This window comes from Paramacrobiotus metropolitanus, unplaced genomic scaffold (assembly GCF_019649055.1).
Source record: "Paramacrobiotus metropolitanus isolate TYO unplaced genomic scaffold, Prichtersi_v1.0 Parri_scaffold0000030, whole genome shotgun sequence".
Taxonomy (NCBI): Eukaryota; Metazoa; Tardigrada; class Eutardigrada; order Parachela; family Macrobiotidae; genus Paramacrobiotus; species Paramacrobiotus metropolitanus.
This window is the reverse complement of record NW_026570250.1, coordinates 1044926-1066621: the sequence shown is the minus strand read 5'-3', so window position 1 is coordinate 1066621 and position 21696 is coordinate 1044926. Positions and strand designations below refer to the sequence as shown.

At 42.8% G+C, this 21696-nt stretch overlaps 5 protein-coding genes across 10 annotated transcripts; 2 read left to right on the top strand and 3 right to left on the bottom strand.

The window, feature by feature from the left end:
• Nucleotides 1–5: 5 nt before the first annotated feature.
• LOC129588688 (uncharacterized) lies at nt 6–2495 on the bottom strand. 5 transcript variants are annotated; one of them, XR_008690503.1, is made up of 6 exons: nt 2266–2385; nt 1983–2173; nt 1215–1285; nt 862–966; nt 588–783; nt 6–335 (listed from the first exon to the last, which is right to left on the bottom strand). XR_008690503.1 is itself a non-coding variant. In XM_055483033.1 (6 exons), the coding sequence occupies exons 2-5, from the start codon at nt 2087–2089 to the stop codon at nt 720–722; spliced, it is 357 nt and encodes a 118-aa protein (XP_055339008.1). In that variant the 5' UTR covers nt 2090–2173; nt 2441–2495; the 3' UTR covers nt 6–335; nt 588–719. The 5 variants fall into 5 exon arrangements, 3 of the variants coding, with proteins under 3 accessions (XP_055339008.1, XP_055339006.1, XP_055339007.1); XR_008690502.1 differs by having other exon boundaries at nt 1223–1285; XM_055483033.1 differs by lacking the exon at nt 2266–2385 and adding an exon at nt 2441–2495 and having other exon boundaries at nt 1223–1303.
• Nucleotides 2496–2788: 293 nt separating this feature from the next.
• LOC129588485 (uncharacterized) lies at nt 2789–4984 on the top strand. The gene is made up of 3 exons (XM_055482691.1): nt 2789–3066; nt 3608–3674; nt 4554–4984. The coding sequence occupies exons 1-3, from the start codon at nt 2881–2883 to the stop codon at nt 4982–4984; spliced, it is 684 nt and encodes a 227-aa protein (XP_055338666.1). The 5' UTR covers nt 2789–2880.
• A 457-nt stretch (nt 4985–5441) lies between these two features.
• LOC129588687 (uncharacterized) lies at nt 5442–7005 on the bottom strand. The gene is made up of 2 exons (XM_055483030.1): nt 6863–7005; nt 5442–6479 (listed from the first exon to the last, which is right to left on the bottom strand). The coding sequence occupies exons 1-2, from the start codon at nt 6926–6928 to the stop codon at nt 5844–5846; spliced, it is 702 nt and encodes a 233-aa protein (XP_055339005.1). The 5' UTR covers nt 6929–7005; the 3' UTR covers nt 5442–5843.
• Nucleotides 7006–7901: 896 nt separating this feature from the next.
• Nucleotides 7902–10576, bottom strand: LOC129588569 (uncharacterized). Of its 2 annotated transcripts, none has more exons than XM_055482862.1 (6): nt 10072–10576; nt 9412–9535; nt 9123–9218; nt 8791–9016; nt 8346–8513; nt 7902–8207 (listed from the first exon to the last, which is right to left on the bottom strand). In XM_055482862.1, the coding sequence occupies exons 1-6, from the start codon at nt 10422–10424 to the stop codon at nt 8179–8181; spliced, it is 996 nt and encodes a 331-aa protein (XP_055338837.1). In that variant the 5' UTR covers nt 10425–10576; the 3' UTR covers nt 7902–8178. The 2 variants fall into 2 exon arrangements, with proteins under 2 accessions (XP_055338837.1, XP_055338839.1); XM_055482864.1 differs by lacking the exon at nt 10072–10576 and adding an exon at nt 9787–9911.
• Nucleotides 10145–21640, top strand: LOC129588564 (DNA polymerase epsilon catalytic subunit A-like). Its single transcript, XM_055482852.1, has 30 exons — nt 10145–10196; nt 11069–11187; nt 11343–11481; nt 11539–11622; nt 11799–11936; nt 12251–12483; nt 12601–12739; nt 12801–12908; nt 12964–13160; nt 13229–13805; nt 13920–14259; nt 14356–14502; nt 14561–14706; nt 14806–14954; nt 15085–15673; nt 15839–16053; nt 16117–16300; nt 16361–16852; nt 17039–17532; nt 17595–17793; nt 17999–18304; nt 18364–18485; nt 18540–18714; nt 18927–19391; nt 19565–19938; nt 20003–20144; nt 20597–20805; nt 20930–21068; nt 21136–21242; nt 21324–21640. Exons 2-30 carry the CDS (start codon nt 11096–11098, stop codon nt 21403–21405), a joined length of 6783 nt encoding a protein of 2260 aa, XP_055338827.1. The 5' UTR covers nt 10145–10196; nt 11069–11095; the 3' UTR covers nt 21406–21640.
• Nucleotides 21641–21696: the final 56 nt, after the last annotated feature.

Below are 21696 nucleotides of genomic sequence, written 5' to 3'. Positions count from 1 at the left end.
GGGGGCGAGGTGGGTCACAGGGAGGGGGGGAGGCGGGGCCAAGAAAGGTGCGTTGTGGTGACGTGTGTCGACGCATTCCGTTCGTGGGAAGTCAGTCAGATCCAGGGCGCTGGAGACTGGCGCTTATTGTAGTCTACGTTGACGTCAAAGAGGCGGAAGGACTTGTCCTTGCTGACGGAGAGCATGTGGGTGGAATCGCCCGAGAGGCCGAAGGCCGGGATGGCTACGCTGTGCCCGGTCAGCTCGAAGGCCTTCTCCACGGCCTACACGTCGCCGCTGGATTTATCGGCCACGATCGCCCACGCCCGCACTTCCGGCGTGAAGCCTGAACGAATCTGTAACCGAAACACTGATGTCTGTCTAATCAAATATACGTGTACATACGTGTAATCAAACATACGTGTACATCCATCAAACGTGTACATAAATAACCAGTAACTGAGATACGGCTGCTATACAGCAAAATTGATAAAAACAAAATTCAGAAACATCTATAATAAAAAAATTTCAAACAAATCACGGACTAACGACGGTACCACAAAATATACAACACGATCTTAATATATGCAAATATAAAATGAAATTACCGGATGCGGCAATGAAGCGACCACAGGGCGAGATCTGCGCGGAATGCAGAACGCCGAGGTTGGTGACGATGGAGGCCAGCGGCGCGCCGCCCTTGATGGGCCAGAGGTGGATGGCAGCGTTGTCGTGGGCCGTCATGATGAACTTGCCGTTGCACTGGATGTCCATGCAGCGGATCTCGCCGTTGGCGTGTGCCGCCTGATCACCCACCACATACCGATAAATTTAGATGAAAAAAAAATCAGATGACGCGAAAACAGGATAAAAATCCCGTACCTGATTGGTAACGTCGTGCAGAGCTTGTTGCGCTGTCCGTTGGCGTTCGTCGTCAGCTTGAACACGCACACCTCATCGGCGTTGTGCATCCGCCCGATCACGGCTCTGTACAATAAAGACCGGCACCTTATTTTTCCAAAGCACTGACGATCGTTAAATTAGAATATTCGATAAATCGATAATCAATTGTTAATCAAGGGTTATCATTACGTACCTAAAGTGAGATTTTTCGAATGTTAATTGATTTTGTCTATGGCTTTAATATAATGCGAACAGGCTGGTACCAGATTAAAAAATCCAACTGTAATTAATTACATAATTTCAAGGCAATTAGTGGCAAAAAAGTGATTTACCAACGTACTTGTTGTCGGGACTGAAGCGGATCAACAACGCATGGTCCAGCTCCAGGTTGATGCGCTTGCTTCTGCCAAGGAAACGCTCACTAAGCACGCAGATCAAATAGCAAGATCACAGGCAAACGCAGGTAGAAAAATCAGTTTATTGATTACTTCACCCGGGAAGTGGATATAAATATGTCATGACCAGACAGACTGCTATGCAATTCCACCGCTATTTTATAAACAACCCTTTTGACCTTCCCGAAAAAATCTAATTAAATGTTGCAACGATAAATTAGACTTTAAAACATTAACTACAATATTATATAAAGAAATTTTTCAAAATTTCAGAAAAAGATTTATGCGAGCTATTTTAGAGAATAAAAATCAAAACATCAAAAAAAATTCTACAAGAAATAAAAAAATAAAACGAACCGTCATGCATTACATTCACGAGTTAAACTCAGCGAATATATTGCCAATAAATTGATAAGACCGAAAACTACGTATGCAACCGTGCAAGGTATCACAAACGAACTGCAGTTCGCTGTATCTGTATAGCGGTCATGGTTGCACTCAATTAAAAAAAAGATCAAACTTCAATAAATAGTTCACCTACAAACGAACAGGCGCTTACAAATGGTGCTTGACCAAACCGGCACCAAGTATACAATGGCACTCAATCATGATCAACCGCAGTGCAATCGCTAAAAGCGTACACAAATATTACTGTGCCATACAACTTGTGGGTTGAGGAAACAAAAATTAATGTGCCAGACTTACCAACATGTGCTCGGCCAAAAACGCTTCCCGTTGCGCCAGAATACTGCCCAGATGCAGAGCCAGACACTTCCCGCCCAACAGACTAATGCCGCTACATCCGCTTCCATTACAGAAGATCCGTTCTTTTCGGGTAGATGCGCATTGCATGATCACCTTCTCTGGATCACATGGCTGACCGTTTATCACAAGACCTAAGACAAAAATTCAAACAAGAAATAATCGAAAGGAATTCATGATAATTTATATAATTGCGAAACCATTATACAGTACTTGAAATAATTACAATTTTGTATTATTCAGGAAGACAATACTGCATCTTGTAACATATGGTTTTACGATAGCGATACGAGTTCGTTTCCGGTGGTCCGTGCAGTTTGTTTGTTTTGATAAACTGAACTACGTGCATGCAGTCATGCATTATTGCTGCTTGGACCACAGACTCGCACATTTGCACTCACCCATGAATCACCACCGGCTGATAACAGAATGCGCTCCGTCATCGGATGTCGTTCTAACTGTAATATCCGATCCGATTAGCAAATGATACTTACATGCACCTGCACTATTATTGCATGTGCATTGGATAGTTGTATGTGTACAGAATACGTATACATCTATACAAGTAGCGCTGGCCAGCCAACGGGAATTGCAGAAGTGCCTTAGTTGTATAGATGTGTGCGTGATTTGTACAGATACAACTAACCAACGCACATGCAGTAATGAATACAACCTTGTTGTACAAGTAGCGTTGACTTTGAAAAATTTCCAGCCGGAAATATGTATCGTTGATACAAATAAACATTTTTCTCAATAAGCCACAGTAACTGACTAACCTGTACGACAGGCTGCTGATGACCTTGCGGAGTTCACGCATTTCTCTGACACCACCATCCGGAATATGCCGTATTTTCACCCATGGCTGTTTTGCTTCTGCGTAACGTTAAGACCCGATGCACAGTTTTCCAGGCGCATATACGCGATGCCGGCAGCGGTAGACCGATGGATTAGTGACATAATCCACGTCCCCGACACGGCCAGGCAGGTTCCGCACTCACGCTGTCCGGCGGCAGCCAGGTTGCACCAGGTTTGGCATAACGTAAGGGGGGGGGCGTTGTATCAGATTGGCACAACGTATTTGGGAGTCGTTGCAGCTTGTTTCATTTGTTAAAATTTTACAAAAGTAATAATAATTGAATTTTCAGTATATATATACAGATTTTCAGTAAATTAATGTAGTCCTAATTCGAAATTTCAGAATTTTAATAGAACAGATTTTTAAGAGAAGAAATCTTTCTTAATTCAAAAATATTTTACTTTCCAATAGTCCTTTCGATGATACTTCGTATAAACATTACATAATGGTAATTTAATTTAGTCTGACCTTGAATGCTATCCGCCATAATGTCCGACGTTCGAAGGATATCCACTTAGTGAAAATAATTTCGAACAGCGATTCCTCGTATAACTGACTTGAAAACTGGCACTATGTAGCAATTCTTGAAATGACGAACTGATAAGCCTGCAGTGGGTTTTAACCTGTTGCTTGCTACACATCCGCCTTCTCTTTCCTGACATCACAATGAAGATAAATATTAATGTAACTGTTTGTTGATACAATTTAACAGTTTTCAAAGAGACCGCCAAAAGTGAATCCAACTGGAAGCACTGAGCTGTATCGTGCTTGGCCAAATGGTATGTCACAATTTTTACCGTATTGCGGCATATTAATTAGCCGGTGCAGCCGTTGTCAGCGCAGCATACATCGCGGACAACTGTGTGGAATTGCGCTGTTTACAAAGAAATAATATTTAATTAAATTTCTGTTTTTGAAATAAGTGTAATAATAGTAAAATTTACTATACTGATTTTAATTTGCTAATATCTAGTTAGCACGTGCACGAATACAGTAAAACTTTTTGAACATAAACTATAATTTACTTAACAAGAATGTTAATTTGGCTTATTACAATGTGCTAATAATTTCAATTAATATCTTTATTAGGTTCTTATGTATATCAGTCCGTAATTTATGCCGGCTATCTTGTATGCAGTTACGTCGGAACAAAGGTCACGGCAGCCGGTTCCCACGAGGTCACACCGTGGGAAAAGCGCCTATACAGCCGTCTATAGTAGTGCGGCATAACGTAACCACAAGAGAGTAAGCGGCATAAGGTGAGCACAGAAGAGGATGCGATGTATAGTAACCAAGCGGGAGTAGGCGGCGTACCGTGCGCATGCGAATTGCCACTGTAACCGGCGTAACGTAACCACAATAGAGCAAGCGATGTAACGCGATCACAAAAGTTTGAGCGGCGTAACGAGAGCAAGCGAGAATTAGCGGCGTAACTTAACCAAGCGAGACTAAGGGATATAACGCAAGCGCGCGAAAGTTAGCAGCGCAGCGTTACCACGCGACTGTAACCACACAAGTGTAAAGGCGGCACCGCAACCTTCGGTGGATACCGCGGCGCGTAGCGCCGCGGTCGTTGCTAGTAAATATTACGCTATCTGCATTCCCATTCGATGATTCGACTATGTTTCAGAACGTAAAGCTTTTATTTTTCATCGCAGGTTTACTGCCAGCAGCAGTACTGTCAGCACAATGCTCGCAAAAGCTGCAAGTTGGTAGTAAAGGTGACTGCGTCAAGGAGGTCCAGCGTAAGGTGGGAACCAGTGCCGACGGGATTTTCGGGCAAAGTACACAAGCCGCAGTGAAAGCCTTCCAGCGCCGGCATGAGGAAGCCGACGGGATCGTCGGTGCAAATACATGGGCGGTCATTCATGGAAGCAGCGGAAGCGGAACCGGAAGCGCTTCGGGAGGTTGTGGATGTGATGCCAACCGCGCCACACAGTGCACTTCCGGCGCCACACCGGGCGCAAAAAATTTGGCATCGTATTTGAAGAATAAATTTAGCGGTAGAACGGAAATCTTTAACTGCCGGAATGTCCGTGGAGGCAGCACGGTGTCGTTGCACGGTGAAGGTCGCGCGGTGGATTTCTGAGTAACTTATCCATGGATGGCCGTTGTTAATCATTTGAAAAGCATTGCCTGTCAGAATGGGATACAGGAGATTATTTTTAATCGTCAGATCTGGACGAAAGGGGGAACCCGCTCCTACAACGGGCTAAATCCGCACACGGATCATATCCATGTTGGATTAAACAAGTGCGGCGCGCAGAGTTTTAATTTGTAGTATTGAAACTACGATACTACGATGTACTTAAATTTTTGTTTTCAGATAATACAGTAGTTTCTTTGGGTCACGTTATTGATTTTAAGCAAAGTGTTATTTTGTTAGGCATAACATTATCGGCATATTCGGTTGTGCCACATACGTATGTGGTATATACTTTGACCAGGGTTTATAATTTGTACGAGTTCTCCAATTTTGTAAAACGAATAAGTAATATTATCTACAGATATATACGAGTACAAGTGTTTGGCGCACTTTGAAATTTTAAGCAGTACATGGCGTAGACATTTCAACTGGCCGACAATGGCATAACAAATTATGCATCGATTTAATAGAATACTACAGAAACAATACAACCACAAAAAAAAACCATGGAGGAAGCACAATTACTAGCCGAAAAAAATGCGTGACAATTATTACGGAAGACCCTTCCCAATAAAACCATTACAATCTACAACCATAAAACATTAAAAAAGGGCTGGTACAGTGGATGGTACTATAATTAGTGTCAGATACTGCCACTTTCACGTAGAAGAAAGAGAGCCTAAAAGTTCATGGAAAATTATGAAAAAAATTAATCAGTTCAAATCCACCAAAATATGATAACTGCAATAAAGAGGGATACAAATACATAATAACCATAATTATGCGATACCGGATGTATGATCTATCCAAAATTCATAGCCAACCGCGTGGAGACGACCACTGGACGAGCCGGAACAGCAACAGGCACTTCCGCCGTCGACGCTTCTCGGTCACTGACAACCGGACTGGCGTCTTCCGATACAGCTTCCTTTTCGGCAGCAGAGGCCTTCGCCGCTTTTTTCTCCAGTTTTCGCTGGCGACGACGCTCTTTCTTAGCTAGTTTGGCGGCTGCTGTGTCGGATGCCGTCGAAGTCGACGCTTTCTGATCATTGGCACGTGTGCCAGCGTCTTCCGTCTTCCCCTCCTTGGTAGCAGCTTCCATAGCTCGTTTTCTTTCCAAATACTGTTGTTGACGAAGCTTGTTTGCCTGTTTGTGTGTGAGTTTGACGTTGGATGCCGTCGAAGCCGACGCTTCCTGGTCACTAACACCCGTGCTGTCATCTTCCGGTGCAGCATCCGTTTTGGCAGCAGCAGCCACCTCCGCAGCCTTTTTTTCCAGTTTTCGTTGGGCACGACGCTGATTCTTGGTTAGCTTAGTATTGGCTGCTGCGTCGGATGCCGAAGATGACGGACCGGTAGAAGCAGGCGGGCTATCCACGGGGATAGGCTGGGCTGGCTTAATGCGCACACTCCAGTTTCCATTCGGCTGCACAAGAACCTAGGGATCAAGTTTTTGACTGTTTTTGATTTTTTAGGTGTGATTTTTTTACTGTACTTTGCCTTATGGTCTGAGTCTTCTGTGCCGGGTTTCCCATGTACACAAATAAGTACCGGTAGTAATTTCCATAATCGTTTAGTAAATTAGGCTTATTTTGATTTATCCGTTAGTGACATTAAAATTCTTAGGATAAATAAATCATGACCTATGATATGCAATCCGAATGTGATGACACGCACTGGCCACTGACTAAGATTTATAGGCAGTTATTAAACTGCAATTTCGCGCATTTCGTTGATACGCCATTGATTCTGTGCTACAAAATGTGTAGAAAGAACTAATTCATCAGGCCAGAAGTTAAAATTATGCTATAGATATAATACCTGGAAAATATCGCTGAAGTTGAAAACAAGGTCATCCCAGCTCGCACATCCATAATCATCAAACATCAGCTTCTTTCCCGGTCGAAACGTCTCGCTAAAAATTTGACGGATTTCCTGAAGCCCGTATTCTTGCTTTCGTCCAGCAAGCGTTCGGCCAAACTTCGAAATCTTCGCGACGCTTCTCCAGTGTCAGCTGGATGAAACGATCTTGTCCAATCTTAATTACCTGTAAAATGTGGACGATAAGGAAGAAGCCAGGATTTCAGTTATTAAAATAAAAAAATATTTCGCATACTTCCAAAATTTCCGGCAGCGTAGTAATTAAATCCACTGCTTGGTCCATCCATATTTTCGCAGCGTTAGCTGCTTCTTGAACATTTGATGGTAACTTGCAGGAAAACGAATTAGATTCAGGCGATAATTAGGGGAGAAATTCAGTAAAGTGATCACTTCTGCAGTCAGAATATGCAGCGCCGTTCCCTTATTAACGACTGCTTCTGCCGTATCGCCAGCAACAGCGTGACCTTTCGGTCGGCCTGTAAGCGGACCATGGTTAGACGATTTAACCAAGTTAGATATTTGCTAGGCTGCTGCAGATACATCACCAATCCAATACACCTGTGTTTCCTGTGCCAGCACAGCAAAAACTTATTCATTAATAATTCATTAATACATGATACACAACCTGCAGAACTGCTGATGCTGCCCAGTTACGAATACACCATAAAAAATTAAAGTACAAACAACGCGAGCGTAACAGAAAACATTTGGAATACATATGAAAACTCTCCACTTCCTACAAATATCCACACTTTCCTCAATTTTTGGACTGATGTGTGACTGTTCCTAAATATCAGTGATAAATTTAAAATAACAGAATGAATATGCGAACGAGAATTTCGCTTCCTCGAATTATAAATTAAAACGGCGCTGCAAGTACATATTCGCGCACGGTCGATTAGTACCGGGTACGTGAAACAAACAAGGATACAGCAAAACAGCCAGCAGACCAAACAGAAAGCAGCAAGCGCATCACGTGCACGCACTCATCACATTTTATGGCAAGAATTCCAGGGCAGGTGAAACAACAGGGTGCAAAAAACTAGGATGAGCGTAAGCCACAATACCATAAAAAAGCCATGACATAAACAGGGTAAATCTAAACAGTTCCAGAAAAAAAATGTCAATAAACTCGGTCCATTCGGCTTTCTACCAAACGCTGATGCACGAGAAGTTAAAAAATGACTATCGCAAAATCGAATTAACCAAACATGAGAAAATCAAACACTTCCGGATGATTCACAGGAAAAGAGAATTTACCAGTTGATGTTGATATGAGAATAACCTGCAAATAAGAGGCAGCAATAAAAATCTTGATCCCGACGCCTTTCGTAGTACAGTTAGCTACTTACAATTTACGAAAATAATATTCGCTTGACCTTGGTAATAATCTTCCGATGTATACCATTCTAAACCTGCTTACCGCGAATATTGTCACGATCTCGGATGCCGGCTCCGCCGTTCGTTGGACGATCCCAGTTGTTGGCACTGCTGTTGAAATAGCCACCATCCATCATTTTCTCTCCAATTGTGTAGCGGTTTCCATCATAGCGGTTCGTCATAGTAGAGCTGGACCATCCGCGATCGTCACCTTCAAAACAATAAACAAAACTTGGTCATAAAAAATAAAAAAAATGCAGCCACCAGCCCAGATTTTACGGGCGAGTACTTAACAAAAAATTTAGTAAAATCAGTAAACGCCAACGGTGGCCGGAAAAGTTATCAGTCTTAAATAGACTTTGTTTAAAATTATTATAATTATCGCCAGAAAGCTTTAACATTCGAAACCACCTATTCAAAGCTGAAGTTGCTGAACAATATATTTTCATTTTCCATATTTCAAAATCAGTACAGCTAGTGATACGTACGATGAAAACTGTCGTCGTATTTGCCATAGCCGTCGTTGTACTCGCCGGTGTTCTGGTAACCATAGCCTCCGCGATAGTCAGTGCCCAGACGTCCGCCTAATCCGAGATCACCGTCATAATTACGGACGTAAGTGTTGGTGCGCGTCGTATTATTGTAGTTATAATCACGGTCACGGCTGTAGTCGCAGTCGTCGGTTCGGTAAGCACTGGTGCGGGCGTGGTGATACTACAGTAATAAAAAACTTCCGAACAACTGATTATAATTAGGGAATTACAATATCGAACAAACACTGTTGAAATTACGCTCCCGCTATACATAAGCAATCACTCACACTAAGGCCCTCAGCCTTCTTTCCCATTCCGATCCATGGGCGCCAAAATCCTTCACGATCCCGGTCGTCATCACGGCGGTAAGTATATCCAGAACGCTAATCAACATCGGATTTGAATAAGCACAAATTCACGACGTAGTGTGGTGCATATTCCCATAGCAACAACTTTGCGCTAACCATAAGTTGTATGTGCTGTCTGTACCTTTACGTAGGAAATTCCCACTTTGAACGACCAACAACACCCATTCACTAACAGATTAACAAAGATAAGCAAATAACGGTTACTAACCCCTCCGCTTCCGCCACTTCCAGCGCCTGGAGCACTCTGAGGGGTCATAGCACCCTTATCCTCGTCTGCTAGAATCTCCCTTTGCCAAACGATTCCTCGCCCGCTCCATTCAGAATTCAGAAAACTAAATTCATGAGAAAGCGAAGAAAAATACGATTTCATGATCGTAAATTGGAGGGTTGAAATTCAAACAGTTTTGGGCCGTTTTTGAATTACGTAATCTTAAAACAAAATAAATTAGGAAACTAAAAATGAATTTTTGAAATTTATTTTCCGAATAATTTTCGGTTATAAACAACGATATTAATGATATATTAAGAGTTTTTCTTTTCAGCGGTTATGTCTAAATATCTCTTGAATCGGCATTGAATTTACCCAATCCTAAAATGCTAAAAGCAAATGCTAATTGCTAGCTTAAGATTGTACCCTAACGCACAAAATGTAATAATGCTTGTTGGGCGACAGGAAGAGAATGAAAAGAAAGGAAGACTACATTTTCATGCAGCCACGTTACAAGCCAATTTTGAAATAGTGATTATCTGTCGATTGCCTGGCGACTTTGGGTCATGCCCATTTTGACTCTTAATGCGACGATCAATCCATCTTTTAACAAGCTCGCGGACAATAGATTAGCAACAAAACAGCTTCCGGTACACTTACGTTTTCAGTGAGTCGAATCCCGGAAGCATTCCACGTTTTCCGACCAAGAAAACCTTATCTCGCTGCAGGATGTATAAATTGTTACCACTTCCAAATCTTTCAGATTCTCCACCGTCCACTCGCAGGTAACGTCCGTTGACAATCGTTATGCCCGAGTTTACGTCGACGAAAGACGACAGGCGCCAGAGTTCACCCATTCCGGTTAAAAACTGCCCGGCAGTCATTTCAACTCGCTGAGATATCACATGAGAAAGGCCAGGCACAAATTGAGGGCCGTGATATGCAATCGGCTGGTTAATCAGTACAACGATGGCAAAATTGGCAGCGTCCCGGGTGACATTTGGGTCTCCCATGGCGTCTGAATCGTTGAACAAAATCAGAATTCAAAATCCAACGAACTCGCAGAAAATGGGATGTTTTTTGTACTTAAGTGCGAAACTTTTGACTTATTATGAGCTTTCAAAAAATTCTGATTCAGCAGCAAAAGTAGAAGCCACACTGCGGAAGCGGTATTAAAGCGTATGTGCAATGCAATTATGCAGGTCCTTGTGTAAAGCAGTTCGGGGCAATCGGTTCCCGTACGATTTCTCTTCGAGTTATTTTCGGCCGAATTGCTTTCAATAAATAAACATCCCGCCCAACATACAGGAGCGCGATGGTTTTATTGTATTCGAATATTTTTCAATTTTAAAACTTCTTATTACTTATATTTTAATTATTGTTTCCAGTTCTTCCTGTTGCTTTGTAGCATCCTGCGGTTTTGAGGAGTGTTGTTAATACAGTAAATAATATTAAGACTTGTCACACATTCTTTCTCCTTTATACGGAGGGTTTTTGGTCGAACGTATTAGGGATCCTGGAATTTATTGTGAATCACAGTGAATGGTAGCTATTATTATGATGGGTCCTGACTCCTGCCCGTTTTGAAATTATGCTTTGACTGCAAAACAGTGGAGCAGATTCACTGGACACCACTATCAACAAGCATCTTGTACAGCATTTTCTCCTTGTGGTGTAATATACAATGGATGAACGGGACAGCGATAACGAGGACGCTCATGATGAGGATGTCGAGCAGGAGTTTGTGGATCTTCCAGAAGAACCCTCCGTTTTGAAGTGAGCTGAAATGAATCACTTGAATGCTTGGTCGTATCCGAAGTTACGGTGGCACATTTTTTAGACCATATTTGATATTTACATCAGAATGCCGATCATTCCAATGAGCAGTAAAATGAACTGAACGGCGTTATCAGTTTGTCCTTGGTTTTTAGAGCCAGTGATTTTGCTGGTGACAGTGACGACCATCGTCTTGCTCGTGCTCTGAAGCAAGATGAACTGGACGCAAAATTTGGTTTTGAGCGCTACAGAGAACCAGAAGTGCGAACTGGATATCTCCTCAACATGCATTCCGTAAGCGCAGTATTAATCGGTTGCTTTGTGCCGTCTAATTACCTGGTTTTCTGCCAGAACGAAGTATTAAATGAGGAAACCAAAAAGCTGACTGCTGTCGTGGATTACTTCTTCGTTGACGAGCTGAACGAGCGTTTCAAGGTGAGCATGCAGCTGATTTTAGTGCAGTATAAATGCACTGCTGATTTGCGGCTGGGATAACCGACAATGTCTCTAAATGCATGCAGTTAAAATATTTTTAGAATGATTTAGGAGTTTGGACGACATAATAACTGCAGTAATATGTAGAGAATAACGTATTTGCTGTTTTTTTGAAGGTTGGCATGCCGTACCATCCATACTTTTTTATCAAGACAAAAAGGGATTGTGAAGTGGAAACATGCACGTATCTGCAGCGAAAGTTCAGTCATTTGATAACATCGGTTGATGTGGTGAAAAAGGAGGATCTCGAATTGGTAGGTCGCACAGAAGACTTTTACGGGCATGCCTCAGAACAAATTATTTTTCATTTTTCAAAACGCCAAAATGTCGAGAATATTGGTAGTCCGCTTTTTAAAAGCTAAATACTAAAAAGCCTCATCTGCGAATGCTGAAATTTGAAAATTTCATGCTTTTCAGCCAACAAGTAACAAACTTGGAATACCTTCGATACTTTAATTGTGCTCGCTTGAATTACGCTACAATTTAACTTTTTACATGCAGTAGTAGTTTTGTTATGTGACTGTTCGTGGGTGTCGAATCTTCAGCAGTCTTTGTGTTTGCCTTCCAGTTGAATCACCTTAGCGGTCTCCAGCAAAAATACATCAAACTTTCGTTCCTTAATGTCAGTGATTTGATGAAAGTTCGCAAGGAGCTGATGCCGAAAATTACAAGAAATCGCAATCGCCATAATGCTAGCACAAATACGTACGGAGAGGCCAATTTAAATTTTCTGGGTGGTTTGGATTTGGATTATGTACAGGATTCCCGAAGTGACCCTATCGAAAATATAATCGATATCCGGTATTACTTTTATGTAACTAGTAAACTGGTCTAATATGCCACTTTAATATTTTGTTAATTTGGATGACATGGAATATACCATGACTTATAACTAACTACATAAAATCAACTGTGCAGGGAGTTTGATGTACCGTTCCATGTCCGTGTGGCCATTGATAAGCAGATATTCTGTGGCTTGTGGTATGGCGTGACCCCGCAGGCTGGACCTTGTGTACCGCCTGTAATGGAGTTCCGAGATGACATTCAGGAGCCTCCAGTGCGTGTTATGTTTACGATTTTTGGCCAGTTTTGACGTTACAGTTTGATTACGCTTCTAGGATGTTGTGGTGTGTGCCTACGACATTGAAACCACAAAAGAACCCTTGAAGTTTCCCGATCCATTAAAAGACAAAATCATGATGATTTCATATATGATTAACGGACAGGTAGCTGGCTTGTACCATCGTGCAAATTATATGCGTTGCAGTGTGTGTTGTTTAGGGATTTTTGATTGTAAACCGGGAAATCGTGTCCGATGATATCAGTTCGTTCGAGTATACTCCAAAGCCAGAATTCGAGGGTATTTTCTCCATTTTCAACGAGCCTGATGAATCTCATTTATTGTCAAGATTCTTTGGCCACCTTCTAAAGACTCAGCCGGTCATTTTCACAACGTACAACGGTGATTTTTTCGATTGGTAAAAATTATTTTGCGTATTTAATACCCAAAATGCTGCAAATTCCAAACGTTCTGTAATAATTGCAGGCCATTTATCGAAGCACGAGCGCGGGCGAACGGTATCAGCTTGTATGATCAACTGGGTTTCGCCAGAACCGGGGAAGATTTCCTTTCCCACTCCGCTGTCCATATGGATTGTTTCAAATGGGTGAAACGTGATAGTTACCTACCCGTCGGCAGCCAAAATTTGAAAGCTGTCTGTAAAGCTAAACTGAAATATAATCCCGTGGAGCTGGATCCGGAGTTGATGGTACAAATGGCTCGGGAGCAGCCGCAGATTCTGGCTAATTACTCCGTGTCGGACGCGGTTGCCACTTATTACCTGTACATGAAATATGTGCATCCGTTTATCTTTGCACTCTGTACCATTATTCCCATGGAACAGGATTCTGTTTTGCGGAAAGGTTCAGGAACGTTATGTGAAACCCTCCTGATGGTTGAAGCACACAAAGCAAACGTTATTTTTCCGAGTAAACACAACTCTATGTTGCATAAACTGACTAAGGATGGTCATGTTGTGGAATCGGAAACGTACGTTGGAGGTCACGTGGAGGCCCTGGAGGCAGGGATTTTTCGGGCTGATTTGCCTTTGAAATTTCGTTTGGTAAGATCGAGACTCCAATCTGAACTGGCGCATCCATTTTCTTTATACGGTTCGCTTGCTGTTCTTTACATGCAGGTGTTTATAGTTACCATTTTACTTTTTTCATATCAACAGAACCCCGAGGGAGTGCAAACGCTTATCGATAGCCTGGAGAAAACAATCACTCATGCTATCGTGGAGGAAGAAAAACTCGATATAACTAAGGTCAAGAATTTCGCTGCTGTCTGCGATCAAATTCGTGATCGTTTGGTTGATCTGCGGGATAATCCAATTCGCCAAGAGCATCCGTTACTGTATCATTTGGATGTGGCCGCTATGTACCCGAATATTATTCTGACCAACCGCTTGCAACCTTCGGCGCTGGTTATCGACGACACTTGTGCGGGATGCCAGTTCAATCAACCAAAGAACGACTGCCGGAGGAAAATGAAATGGACTTGGCGTGGCGAACATAGTACGAAATACGAATACTTTGTAAATGATAATGGAATTTGATGAACGTTTAGTTTTCTGGATGTACCATTAAATAGAAGAATTGTGTACATTGTAGTGCCGGCAACCCGAAGTGAATTCCACAGAATCCAGCAGCAACTTGAAACTGAAAAGTTTCCTCCAGCTGCCCCAAATCGTCCTCCGCGCGCATTCCATCAGCTGTCTCGAGAAGAAAAAACAACATACGAAAAGAAACGCCTCACAGGTATTTTATTTTGCGTAATTATTTTACGGTTTAAGGCGTTGATCCTTGTCATTTCAAGAATACTGCCGAAAAACATACAAAAGGTTGTACATTACCCGGGAGGAGCCGCGGGAATCGGTTGTGTGCCAACGAGAAAACAGTTTCTATGTGGACACCGTCCGTATGTTCCGTGACAAACGGTATGAGCATAAGGACAACCTCAAGGTAATTCACTAAATTATTAACGTTATCTCAAAAAAGGTTATCAGACTCGGAATACAGATGTACTGGTTAATCCTAGTGTAATTCGAAATTCAATTTTAGAAAGCCAAACAAGACGTACTTGAAGCACAACGAGCCGGAAATTCCGAAAGGGAAAAGAAGGCTCGAGCCATGGAAGTGGTTTATGATTCCCTGCAGCTTGCACACAAATGTATCCTGAATTCCTTTTACGGCTACGTCATGCGGCGCGGGTAAAAATTGAACTAGTAGCTCTATGAAGTAGATTGTGGCGTTCTCTTGCTACGTTAGCGGTATTGAGTGTGCCTGTGTGCGGCAAGCATGGTTGTGTCACTTTTGTTATAAACTTGCCCTTGTGTTTAGTGCTCGCTGGTACAGTATGGAGATGGCTGGTATTGTGTGTCACACGGGTGGATCAATTATCAAACGCGCGCGTCAGATTGTGGAACAAATTGGTCGGCCCTTGGAACTGGACACCGACGGGATTTGGTGTGCCATTCCCAAGTCGTTTCCGGAAACCTTTAAGCTGGAAGTGGAGGGCATGCCAAAAGGCGCCACGATAAACTACCCTGGTGTCATGCTGAATATGATGGTGCGAGATGAGTTTTCCAACCCGCAGTATCAGGAGCTGACTGATCCGGCCCATCTAATTTATTCTAAACGTACGGAGAATTCCATTGCTTTCGAAGTGGATGGACCTTACTTGGCTATGATTCTGCCGGCTGCCAAAGAAGAAGGGAAGAAGTTAAAGAAACGTTATGCAGTTTTCAATTTTGATGGGTCGTTAGCGGAGTTGAAGGGATTCGAGGTGAAGCGACGTGGAGAGTTGCAGCTGATTAAACTGTTCCAAACGGCGGTTTTTGAAACGTTCTTGCTTGGAGAATCTCTGCAAGAATGTTATGCTGAAGTGGCCAAAGTGGCCGATAATTGGTTGGATATTTTGCACACAAAGGTACGAAAATTAGGATCTTGAAAGGCCTCGAAAATCGTGCCACGTATTTTCCGTTTGTTAACTTAAATGCAGCCGGAACGAGCATAGGTCAGTCCGTTCGTTTCTGTTAATGTAGCAGTTCTTGTGCTCGGTTTTGCTACGTTTTGACCACAAATTAAATATCAGGGAGGAACGTTGGCGGATTCTGAACTGTGTGACCTTATTGCGGAAAATCGTAATATGTCTAAAAGGATTTCCGAATACGGTGCATTGAAGTCGACATCTATCAGTACGGCCCGAAGGTTGGCGGAATTCCTTGGGGAAAGCGTCATCAAGGACGCTGGATTAAACTGCCGATACGTGATTGCGAAAAAACCTGAAGGAGCCCCGGTAACTGAGCGGTGAGTTTCTTCTTTTGGTTTGGGTAATTCGAAGGTTTAGGCTGAACAGTTTGACTTTTTTAGCGCTATTCCGTTAGCGATTTGGCAGGCTGCTAGATACATACGACTACACTATCTGAAAAAGTGGCTGAAAGTGCCGGTTCTGGAATCTGATGATATTCGCGATATTCTCGACTGGAACTACTACATTGAACGACTCAATGGGGCAATCCAGAAGATTGTCACCATTCCGGCCGCACTACAAAGCGTAAACGGTTTAATTTCTGCACAGCGCATTTTCGTATTATTCATGGTTCATCTTTTTCAGATTCCCAATCCGGTGCCCCGTGTTCCGTACCCCGATTGGCTCCACAAACGCATGCAGGAGCATAACGACATTTTCAAGCAAAAGCGGATTACCGATATGTTTAAACCAGTGAGTAAGCCCGCTGCAGTTGCGGATATTGTGGATATTGAAGCGATTAATGGGGAGACTTCTCTCCGTCTACCACCAGCGATTACGGTATCAAGGAAGCGTAAGGCTGCGGTTAGCCCTGCTAAAACTGCCGCTGCTGCGCCGCAACGTTGGCAAGATGCCTTGGGGCAGCCGCCTCCCAAAGGCCATACGTCTAGGGAGCTGACTGACTGGCTGGATTTCCACCGGCAAAAATGGGCGTGGATGCGGCGTCATAAAGAAACCCGGAAGAAATCCAGAACGCTGAATTATGATTCTGGAATTGTTGTAAGCGGCGCCAGTGTCAGGGCATTCGTGCAGCAAGCGCGCAAAGATGTCATCGAAAAGAACTGGCACGTGGTGCAGGTAAATCATCAGTCTCTTTTGTGTCCTTTTCTAAAGCATCTTGTAGATGTGGACAAAATCTAATAAATACTTTGTCGTATATTTTTCTACGCTTAACAATAAAATCTGCCCCATTTTTACTTACGCGCTTTTTATGTTTCTGAATTGCGTGCTAATTATTTTGATGTTGGTTATTCGACTTTGCAGATTGCCGAAACCGGCAGTCCAGGATTGTACAACGTTTTTGCCTTAATCGACAATACTATGCACACAATTCGGCTGAAAGTTTATCGGTTGTTTTACATAAATCGACGCTTTCCTAAACCAGTTGGCGATGGTAGAATCGTGCAGAAAGTCAACAAGATTCTGCCTCGCTCGAAACGCGGCGACCATGTTTACGAGTACCGAGTAGAAGAGGAAGCCTTCCAAAAACATCAAAATGAATTGCTGAATGACTTAACCGATCCGTCGGTAGAAGGCATCTACGAGACGCAGATTCCGCTAATGTTTCGCATGTTGTGCAGTATGGGCAGCGTCTGCCGGATTGTTCCACAAAAAAGGCGGGAGGTCGCAAGACGCGAGTCGGACGTGTATTTCCTGGAGGATATCGAACGGGTATTGGACGAGAATGTGGAATACCTACCCAATGGATCCTTAAATCCTGTTTATTTCTTTCATTATAAAATGGACAGAAAAGAACTGTAAGTTTATTTCGAAACCGAATATAGGAATAATTGTATGCCTGAAGTTGTGGTTATTGCAGGTTTGCATTAGTTTACGTCAAGCAAAGGAAGGAGCTCATTATCGCTAAAGATATCAGGAAAGAAAACCATTTCCCGGCTAAGCTGGACAGAATGTATAAGACCATGCGGCAACAGTTGGTCGAAGAACATGGAGACGAATGCCTGCCTCCGGAAGATCAGGAGTTTATTAACAAACATGTTGAAACCGACATAAAAAGGGTACGCCTGAAATTTTTAACGAAAGCTTCGTCCCGACTGTCAGTGAGTTGTGCAGGCTGGCTGCGAAGTCGTTTATGAAGCGTGAACAGACTCGTGAATTCAGTTTATTCATAGGAGTCATGACAAGTATTTTGCAAGTAAACAATGCCTGAGTTATCGTTTAAATTCTGATTATCAAATAAATTTGTCAATAACTTTTTTTTAGATATATCGTATGTTGGACAAGTCGCTGACAGACTATATCGCACAACGACACGGTTCCAGCGTAGTTTTCCTTCATGGTAGCCATCCTGCGTCTTTCTGGATTGAGAACATTCCGGCTCTGGGACGTTTTCCAATTGTTCCCACGTATCAACATGAGGACGAGCGTGTGGATACGGAAATATACATGAACTGGCAGCCTAAAGCTTCGGAGAAAATGTTGCAGCGGTTTCTAGAATTACACTCTGTCGTGGAGAGTTCACTGGAAAAATGCCGCTTTTTTGATATTCCATGGGGAAATTCGCCAAAAGTATGCTCAGTGTTATAAATTATTGCGGTTCGGACTGTAACACAGTGAATTATTTTCAGGATTTTGCGGTATTTGGATGCGATTTATTTTATGCACGTCTCCTTCAAAGACATAATTTGATCATGTGGGGAACGCCCAAAGAACGTCCTGATTTTGGCGGCAAGGAGACTGATGATATCAGGTATTTACGCTTTTGTAATTGCTGTGGTTTGATAAACATATCTATTCTTTGTAGATTAATTGCCGAAGACGAAGAGAAAGTTCTTCAGATCAGCCAACCGCGGCTGTATCCCACATGCACAGTTAAAATGGAAGTGGAGCATTTAGCGGTGTGCTCAATATTAGTTGGACACCACATTCACAGTTCCGAAGGGATTGCTGAGTCCATCAATTTCGATCGCGCACCTCAGGTTTGTGCATTAACTGTTGGGCTTTATTTTAACAAGTTAAAGTGACCTTTCGACCACTAAATTCGGTTTGGTGTTCGTTTCTTTTCTGTCTGACTTTGATGCGACGAAGCATGAATACTGCAGTTTGCTGCATTTCGACACTTCAGTTGCGTTTCCTTTGCCGATTATTGTTGTTTTGTTTGAATTTATAAACTGAATGTTTTTGTGTTTAGGTTCGCTTAGAAGAGCAGATTAAAACGGGCATTCACGTGGTGGATGTGGCTCCGTATGATGAATCGGCCCAGGTCCAGTACGCTTTCGATATCCTCGGCAGCATGGTACGGAATATCACCCGCGAAGCTGAAAGGGGCAACCAGCTTGCCAACGAAATGGCGCTGCATATCTTCCGATGGATACGTTCTTCCACATCCTTGCTGTATGATCCCGCATTGCACCGCAAGATGATCGGCATCATGAGGAAAATGTTGATCAAACTGGTGAAGGATATTAACAGCTTCGGGTGTCATGTTGTATATGCGACGGCTGTTATGATGGTGGTCAATACCGATAAAGGAAATGTGCACGAAGCTCTGGCGCAGCTGAAATTCACCATGGATCGTGTGCGTCAGGACCAGTTATTTCATGGACTGAGCATTGTACCGGAAAGGATATGGACTACATTATTGTGGCTAGATGCGGTAAACAAGTCGCACTCCTACCTATACTTATATTTGCGAGTTAATAATCGTTAATTTTATCCACTTAAGGCTTGTTTTCAATTTTCTATTGCGGTAGTGTAGTACGTACGATTAGCAAGCGTATTTTTGTTTCTCCTTGCATTTCTTATCGTGCATGTGTGTTTGTGTAACAGTCCAATTATGCTGGTGTTTCCGTGAAAATGCCCGAAGAATCGGATTCTAGTCGTATACATGATCGGACATTCGGAGACTACTTCGGGGATATGAGCTATTTCAGCCAAGAACAAGGCGACGAGAATAATCCGGACATTCGGTGGGTGTGGAATCTCATAGGATTTCTCCCAACCGAATGCCAGAAAATGTTCCGAGGTGTCGTTACGGGCTACGTCATGCAGGCCAACTTGCAGTATCAGGAGTATTTTAAGAAGGTTGCCAAAGGTGAAATTGTCCCCCGTCGGTATTTCGAAGACGAAGATCACGAAGCAGAAGCGCCTGTGGTGTACCTACAGCAGCTGCTGCTTGGAAGCGTTCATCATAGCATACTACAGTATGTGTTTTTTTGTTAATTTTAATTTTTTGGAGATTTAAACGTAGAGTACTTATTATTTCAGAAATATCCAAACAGTAATGCGTACTATGCCAACCGGTATTCGTCGAATTGGCGGCAAAGAAGTGAACCTGTTCCCTGCTCTGCCTGGCTCGCATGTGAATATGCAGAATCCTGCACTGGAGTTAACGAAAGCCGTGTGCAAGGTAAAATAGTAGTATCCGGGAGCTTTGTTTTTAGGGAAAGAGAAAAACAGATTATGCAAGAACGAATAGCTGAAGACCGGCTTAAAAAGCAAAAACAGCTGAAAATGGCTTAAAATTATGTGGCATGACTATAGGGAATACGAGGTTTATCCTCGTATCCCGGATGACGAATGAATATGAGACAACACACGTGAATAAAATGGGAATTTTATTCATAAGTGAATGCAATACATTGCGGAGGAAAGGGCACAAAAGGGAAGAGAAAAATATATGCCAGTCAAGACTGTGCATATCAACACACTAAAAGAACACAACACCACGCTGGCCACATATCCACCTGGCTGGCTCTGCACACCTGTGGTGACGTAGTACAGAGTTGTATCGTACAACTCGTACCGTCATCCCTGCATGACGATAATACGGTAATTCAGCAATAAAGTCTGGCTTTGCAGGTGTTAAGTCTACATGTGGATGTGAAGGATGAAGTGCGTAGGATGAAACGTGATCTGCTAAAGATGATTGGAGTGGGGGAATTCTCCCCGCAGGCAGAATGGGTTGATCCTTGTTTGACGTACACTTTGCCTGAAGTCATTTGCTCGGAATGCAATAGTTGTCGCGATCTTGACCTTTGTAAAGATCAGCCGATCACAGTGGAAGATAGGTATAAAATCCTCCCCGTTTTTGGAGTTAAGACTACCAAGACTGTGATCGTTTGTTTGTACAACTTGACTATTTGAAAGGAACAGGCATTAAAACTTTAATAGACATTGTGATTTTTGTTTCAGCACGTTTTGGGTTTGCGCCAATGCAGATTGCAGGCGTCCTTATTCTCGGGAAGAGATACAGCAGCGCCTGTTTGTAGCACTTAAGAAGATGAACGTTGCTTACCACTTGCAAGATTTGGTCTGCTCGAAATGTCGACAGGTTAACCTTGATGTTCTTCGGGAAATATAGACTTTGGTGGTAACTTAAAATTTGCGCATTCTTTCAGATCTTTGATCGCCATGTATCGAAAACTTGCGCCTGCGCTGGACAGTTTCGGAATACGGTGACACGAGTCCTTTTGGATAAGTTGAGGATACTGGAGAATATCAGCAGGTACGTGCATGCCATTACGTGTTAACAACCGGTGCTTTACGTACTTCGACTCAAAAGTCTATCGAGAAAATGCTGTTTTAGGCATTTTGAAATGACGGCTCTGTGTGATACGGTCTCGTGGATGCTTTCCATGAATACTTTTGGGCAGAAGCCTCAACAATGAGACGCCCTGCGCTTCACAAGCCTTTCTAGAGGTTTTCTTCGTTGATTTGAATTGTTTTTAACCAAGAAAAAAGGTTCTCTGTTGTTTGTGCTCAAAATTGTGTCTACGCAAATTGTTTATCGTCTACTGCTTGTTATGGATGATGTTAATCTTTCGCTGTTGTTCAACAAATTAATGGTAACTAGAGCGAAGCGGAACTTGCACTCGTATTATCGCGAAACTTATGTAATCTGTTATTCCTCGTGAGATTTCAAAGCAGTGCATTTGTATCCAGTCACAAAATATGCATCG

Coding starts and splice junctions, on each gene's coding strand:
- LOC129588688 (XM_055483033.1), bottom strand. CDS start 2,089: ATGGAAGCGGATGTAGCGGCATTAGTCTGTTGGGCGGGAAGTGTCTGG. Junction 1,304..1,982: donor TTTTGGCCGAGCACATGTTG/GTAAGTCTGGCA, acceptor CTGCGTGCTTAG/TGAGCGTTTCCTTGGCAGAA. Junction 784..861: donor TGCACGACGTTACCAATCAG/GTACGGGATTTT, acceptor GTGGGTGATCAG/GCGGCACACGCCAACGGCGA.
- LOC129588485 (XM_055482691.1), top strand. CDS start 2,881: ATGCCGTATTTTCACCCATGGCTGTTTTGCTTCTGCGTAACGTTAAGA. Junction 3,067..3,607: donor CGGCAGCCAGGTTGCACCAG/GTTTGGCATAAC, acceptor ACAATTTAACAG/TTTTCAAAGAGACCGCCAAA. Junction 3,675..4,553: donor GTATCGTGCTTGGCCAAATG/GTATGTCACAAT, acceptor TTTTCATCGCAG/GTTTACTGCCAGCAGCAGTA.
- LOC129588687 (XM_055483030.1), bottom strand. CDS start 6,928: ATGTTTGATGATTATGGATGTGCGAGCTGGGATGACCTTGTTTTCAAC. Junction 6,480..6,862: donor ACTTCAGCGATATTTTCCAG/GTATTATATCTA, acceptor CTTGATCCCTAG/GTTCTTGTGCAGCCGAATGG.
- LOC129588569 (XM_055482862.1), bottom strand. CDS start 10,424: ATGGGAGACCCAAATGTCACCCGGGACGCTGCCAATTTTGCCATCGTT. Junction 9,219..9,411: donor GAAGTGGCGGAAGCGGAGGG/GTTAGTAACCGT, acceptor GATGTTGATTAG/CGTTCTGGATATACTTACCG. Junction 8,208..8,345: donor AGATCGTGACAATATTCGCG/GTAAGCAGGTTT, acceptor TCTTATTTGCAG/GTTATTCTCATATCAACATC.
- LOC129588564 (XM_055482852.1), top strand. CDS start 11,096: ATGGATGAACGGGACAGCGATAACGAGGACGCTCATGATGAGGATGTC. Junction 14,955..15,084: donor GGCTACGTCATGCGGCGCGG/GTAAAAATTGAA, acceptor CCTTGTGTTTAG/TGCTCGCTGGTACAGTATGG. Junction 16,054..16,116: donor GGAGCCCCGGTAACTGAGCG/GTGAGTTTCTTC, acceptor TGACTTTTTTAG/CGCTATTCCGTTAGCGATTT.